We start from the raw sequence: 5,600 nt of genomic DNA, 5'->3' as shown, positions 1-5,600 counted from the left end.
GCGCGGCTTCGGCAGGGAACCCAAGCGGCCTGTGTCTGGACGCGGAGGACGGGCAGGAGAAGCGTGGCATTAGGAGCCCATGACTATCTCCATCAGGTGCTCGAGGTAATGCCACTCTCTCCCTGCCGTGTTGCAGGGCACTGCCGGGTCACCGCTGGCCTGGGAGGGCTGCCGGCTGCTGGGCGCTTCTGCCCCGAAGCTCTCGAAGCCCGTAGTGTCGATGTCGGAAAACAGATCGTCCCCAGCCAGGTCACTGAGGTAGCCGGAGACCAGGATCTCAAAGCTCCCGAAGGAGGAATTGGCAGGTTTAGCAAACTCAGCGCTGGCCAGCAGCAGCTCGGCCTGTGGCCACGCTTCCCCTAAGGCGGTTCCCAGGCTCAGGTTTGCTGCGGCGTCTGCCGGCGAACCCTGGTGAAGCTCGTCAGCCACACAGCGGCTGCCTGTTGTCTGCAGCCTGTGGCTCGCTCCAGCGTCTGGCTGCCGGTGGCTCTGGGGCAAGCCGGCTTCTTCCACAGCAGGTCTGAGGTCTGCAAGCAAGTCCTGCAGGCCACCGGGATCCCGGGCCAGCTCCAGCTCCTCCAGGATGGCGGGGACGGCAGAGGCTGCAGAAAAGGCGAACCCTGCTGTCTCCGCGTCACCCGGGCCTTTCGGAGGCTGGCTCGCTGCCTTGAACCGGGATGTCACCTCCCAGGCCAGAGACGGGGCCGTAACTTCCGGCTGGCCAGAAGGTGGATGCGTAGCGGCCGGGGGATTCAGGCCAGGGAGGAGGCTCTGTTCCAGGCACATCTCTTCCCGGATTCGATGGAGGGTGTTGCAGATCAGCACGTGGCAGTGTAGGATAGGCCTTTTCTCCACGCATTCCTTCCTGAATTTATCCACCGTGGCGTAGAAGAGAGACCGGCGCAGCTGCGCAGACAGCTCGGCGTCCTGAGGAGCCACCGCGTCGCTCGAGACATCCTCCCTCGCCGAGAGTTTGCGCTTCTCTGCCGCAGGCATCGCTCCCTGCAAGGAAGAGGTGTGTGTGGTGGGGGTGAGTTAGAGAAACCGCAGTATTGTCTTTCTACAAACCATCTCAGACACCACCACCACCCCCCCCAACAATCCGGCAGCAGCCTTTATCAGCTGGCCGAACGCTCAAAGTCACTAGCCACAAGAGATGCTACAGGGCGCCTGCTTATTTCAGTCAAGTCTGTTCCTCCCATTGACTCTTCGTCTCTGCAACAGAGCACGTTACTTCTACACACCCGGGCCGGGGATCCCTGCGCTGCAGCCACCCAAGAGACACCGGATGCTTAACGGCATGCGGCAACAGTGCCAAGCGAGGCCGGGACCAGGGGCGGCTCTACAAATTCCGCCGCCCCAAGCAGGGCGGCGCGCTGCGCCGCTCGCGCTGCCGGGCGCCGGTCCCACGCCTCCGCAGGACCTCCCACAGACGTGCCGCTGGTCCCGCGCCTACGGTGCAGCTTCCGCAGGCACGCCTGCGGGAGGTCCACACGAGCCGCGGGACCAGCACACCCGCCGCAGTCATGCCTGCGGGAGGTCCACACGAGCCGCGGGACCAGCACACCCGCCGCAGTCATGCCTGCGGGAGGTCCACACGAGCCGCGGGACCAGCACACCCGCCGCAGTCATGCCTGCGGGAGGTCCACACGAGCCGCGGGACCAGCACACCCGCCGCAGTCATGCCTGCGGGAGGTCCGGTCGTCCCGCGGCTCCGTTGGACCTCCCGCAGGCATGACTGCGGAAGGTCCGCTGGACCCGCCAGCCGCCCTCCAGTTAAAATGCCGCCCCACGCGTGCGCTTGGCGCGCTGGGTCTGGAGCCGGCCCTGGCCGGGACGTTGAGAAAAGTCACGGCTCCACCCGGACCAACCAGGGTGAGGGTAAGGCAGAAACGCAGCAGGTGGAGTTTTAGCCTCAGGCCACGTCTGCACTACAAAGTGGACTTACGCTGGCATCCAGACGCCAGTCAGTCCATCACGGGTGCACGTCTACACGCAGCTCCCAGCGCCGGCGGTGTGCAGCCTCACCCGGAGCGCTGCATGGGGGGCTGCAGGGCAGCTCCTGAAAGCCAGGAACAGTCGACGTAAGTGACGTGACGTCTACACTGAGCCCGCGTCGACCTCACAGCGGGGGCCGTGACTCCGCGCCGGGGGGGCCGTGACGCCGCGCCGCGGGGGCCGTGACTCCGTGCCGCGGGGGCCGTGGGGTTGTTAAGGGGCGCAGCGGGGCGGTCGGCCGGCTCACTCGCTCCCCTGGCAGAAGGGAGCTCTCTCTCCCTGCAGTTAATCCACCCCGAGAGGCGGCTCGAGCTCGACTGTCAATCTAGCAGCGTCTACACTGGGACATGGGCTGGGTCTCTCTGGGGCGTGACGTTTTCACACCCCCCCGCGAAGTAGCAATGCCCACGTGGGTTCTGGCTGCAGGCCGGACCACAGACGTCGCCAGTGGTGCGAACCCGGGGGTTTAAATCGCGCTCAGTGAGCTCCACTGAGAGAACCTGATTAGGGGAAAGGCCCATTTCTTAAGCCGTGTCTACACCGAGGAGATTTGCAGGCCCGGCAGAGGCTCCCAGTCAGCGCCGGGACAGGTTAGAGCAGCGACAGCTTCCCCATTTCCGAGGGAAATCGGCCACCCCGGCAAAGGGGCTTGGCCAGGATCACGGCATCCCCACAAGGGCTCTCGCCCGCCCAGCGACCTCAGCAAAAAGCCCCAAACCGAACGCAAGTGGGGAGCAGCCCTGTCCCTCCCCCCGCTGGAACGTGACCCCCAGCGGCCGGGCGACTCGGCAGGGAGGGGCAGCCTTGGCCGCCAGCCCTGCTGAAGGGGAGCAGCAGACGCTGTTTGCCTCCAGAGCCAGCGTCCAAATGCCCGTCACTGAATTAAGCCCAGTCTGCCCAGGGTGGCAAAGGTGGCTCCTGATCCGCAGGGGATCTAGGCGCGTCCTTCCCGGCTCCGGCTCCGGCTCCAGCCAAACCTGGCCCGCGCGGACGGGAGACGCCAGCCATTCGGGGCCAGCAATCCCGGCTTCTGGCCTGGCCCAGAAACGTTCCCATTATTGGGCAGTGCCCCCCCTCCCCGCCGAGGATCCACACGCTGGGCCAAGGCGTTCCCCTGGGGTCCCGGGCTGACGGCCGGCTCGCCCCATCTCCTGGCCCATGTGGGACGCAGGCTCCGGCCCAGCAACGAGCGCCCCGCCCCGGACATTATAAACCCTGGGTCACGCCTGATACCCCACCCCCGCACCCTTCCACCCCCCGCCCCTCCCCCACTCCCAGCCCCTTCCAAGCCCCCTCCACCCCCGCACCCTTCCACCCCCCGCCCCTCCCCCACTCCCAGCCCCTACAAGCCCCCTACACCCCCGCACCCTTCCACCCCCCCGCCCCTCCCCCACTCCCAGCCCCTACAAGCCCCCTACACCCCCGCCCCTCCCCCACTCCCAGCCCCTTCCAAGCCCCCTCCACCCCCGCACCCGCCCACCCCCCCGCCCCTCCCCCACTCCCCTCCCCCTGCCCCCCCGCACCCCGCCCCTCCCCCACTCCCAGCCCCTTCCAAGCCCCCTCCACCCCCGCACCCTCCCACCCCCCTGCCCCTCCCCCACTCCCAGCCCCCCACCCCCTTCCACCCCCCGCCCCTCCCCCACTCCCAGCCCCTTCCAAGCCCCCTCCACCCCCGCACCCTTCCACCCCCGCCCCTCCCCCACTCCCAGCCCCTTCCAAGCCCCCTCCACCCCCGCACCCTTCCACCCCCCGCCCCTCCCCCACTCCCAGCCCCTTCCAAGCCCCCTCCACCCCCGCACCCTTCCACCCCCCCGCCCCTCCCCCACTCCCAGCCCCTTCCAAGCCCCCTCCAAGGCGCCCCCCACCCCTGCAACCTCCCACCCCACCGCCCCTCCCCCACTCCCAGCCCCCCCCACCCCTGCAACCTTCTACCAGCATGGCACCCCACTGCCTCTCCCCCCACCCCGACTCCCCGCCCCCTCCCACGCTCCCCCCCCCCCTGCAACCTCCCACCCCACCGCCCCTCCCCCCACCCTGACTCCCAGCCCCCTCCAAGGCTCCCCCCACCCCTGCAACCTCCCACCCCACTGCCTCTCCCCCCACCCCGACTCCCAGCCTCCTCCAAGGCTCCCCTCACCCCCTCAGTTGCCCCCTCTCTCCACTAGCACCTAGAGGGGACAGGTGACCCCCCACATCTCAGCCTCTCCCAAACCCTCCCCCCACATTCCTCCAAGCTGTTCCTTCCCCTTCCCCCCAGCCGGGCGGAGCCCCTCCTCCCCAGCCCCCACCTTCAATGTTGTGCAACTGCTGGAGATGTAGTTCGTGCGTGGGTGGGGAGATAGGAGAGATTGCATCGAGGCGGGAGGGGCGCGGGGGGCACAGGTAAGGGGTGAGCGGGGGGGGTGCAGCCCCCATTGCAGGGCTGCGGGGGGAAGGGCGCGGGGGGCACAGGTAAGGGGTGAGCGGGGGGGTGTGCAGCCCCCATTGCAGGGCTGCGGGGGGAAGGGCGCGGGGGGCACAGGTAAGGGGTGAGTGCGGGGGTGCAGCCCCCATTGCAGGGCTGCTGGGGGAGGGGCGCGGGGGGCACAGGTAAGGGGTGAGCGGGTGTGTGAGCAGCCCCCATTGCAGGGCTGCTGGGGGAGGGGCGCGGGGGGCACAGGTAAGGGGTGAGCGGGGGGGTGGGCAGCCCCCATTGCAGGGCTGCGGGGGGAGGGGCGCGGGGGGCACAGGTAAGGGGTGAGCGGGGGGGTGCAGCCCCCATTGCAGGGCTGCTGGGGGAGGGGCGCGGGGGGCACAGGTAAGGGGTGAGTGCGGGGGTGCAGCCCCCATTGCAGGGCTGCTGGGGGAGGGGCGCGGGGGGCACAGGTAAGGGGTGAGCGGGGGGGGTGCAGCCCCCATTGCAGGGCTGCGGGGGGAGGGGCGCGGGGGGCACAGGTAAGGGGTGAGCGGGGGGGGTGCAGCCCCCATTGCAGGGCTGCTGGGGGAGGGGCGCGGGGGGCACAGGTAAGGGGTGAGCGGGGGGGTGCAGCCCCCATTGCAGGGCTGCTGGGGGAGGGGCGCGGGGGGCACAGGTAAGGGGTGAGCGGGGGGGGTGCAGCCCCCATTGCAGGGCTGCTGGGGGAGGGGCGCGGGGGGCACAGGTAAGGGGTGAGCGCGGGGGTGCAGCCCCCATTGCAGGGCTGCGGGGGGAGGGGCGCGGGGGGCACAGGTAAGGGGTGAGCGGGGGGGGGTGCAGCCCCCATTGCAGGGCTGCTGGGGGAGGGGCGCGGGGGGCACAGGTAAGGGGTGAGCGGGGGGGGTGCAGCCCCCATTGCAGGGCTGCTGCGGGGGGCACAGGTAATGGGTGAGCCGCGGGGTGCAGCCCCCAGCGCAAAATCCCGGCCCGGCCCGGAGCCCAGGTTCCCCCGCGGGCCCGGTACCTACCGCCGCTCCGGCGTTAGCCTCGGGGTCTGTACGGGCCGCCCGCGGGCCCCGGTCCCCCATTGGCTGGTTCGGACGCCTCGGGAGGCTGGGATTGGCTGAGCGGGGACTCACCTGGCCGCTCCAGGTGTCTCCGGCCCGCCCCCCGGGGGGCTGCGATCGCCTCCCGCTGCCCCGGGACT

At 70.0% G+C, this 5,600-nt stretch overlaps 1 protein-coding gene across 2 annotated transcripts; it reads right to left on the bottom strand.

Moving 5' to 3' along the window:
• LOC123349961 lies at positions 1–5,600 on the bottom strand. 2 transcript variants are annotated; one of them, XM_044988294.1, is made up of 3 exons: positions 5,422–5,454; positions 1,949–2,062; positions 1–1,002 (listed from the first exon to the last, which is right to left on the bottom strand). In XM_044988294.1, the coding sequence occupies exon 3, from the start codon at positions 994–996 to the stop codon at positions 70–72; it is 927 nt and encodes a 308-aa protein (XP_044844229.1). In that variant the 5' UTR covers positions 997–1,002; positions 1,949–2,062; positions 5,422–5,454; the 3' UTR covers positions 1–69. The 2 variants fall into 2 exon arrangements, with proteins under 2 accessions (XP_044844229.1, XP_044844227.1); XM_044988292.1 differs by lacking the exon at positions 1,949–2,062 and having other exon boundaries at positions 5,422–5,600.

The sequence above is a fragment of the Mauremys mutica genome, chromosome 15, assembly GCF_020497125.1.
Source record: "Mauremys mutica isolate MM-2020 ecotype Southern chromosome 15, ASM2049712v1, whole genome shotgun sequence".
NCBI lineage: Eukaryota > Metazoa > Chordata > Testudines > Geoemydidae > Mauremys > Mauremys mutica.
The sequence above is the reverse complement of the archived record's forward strand: the minus strand, read 5'-3'. Positions and strand labels throughout refer to the sequence as shown.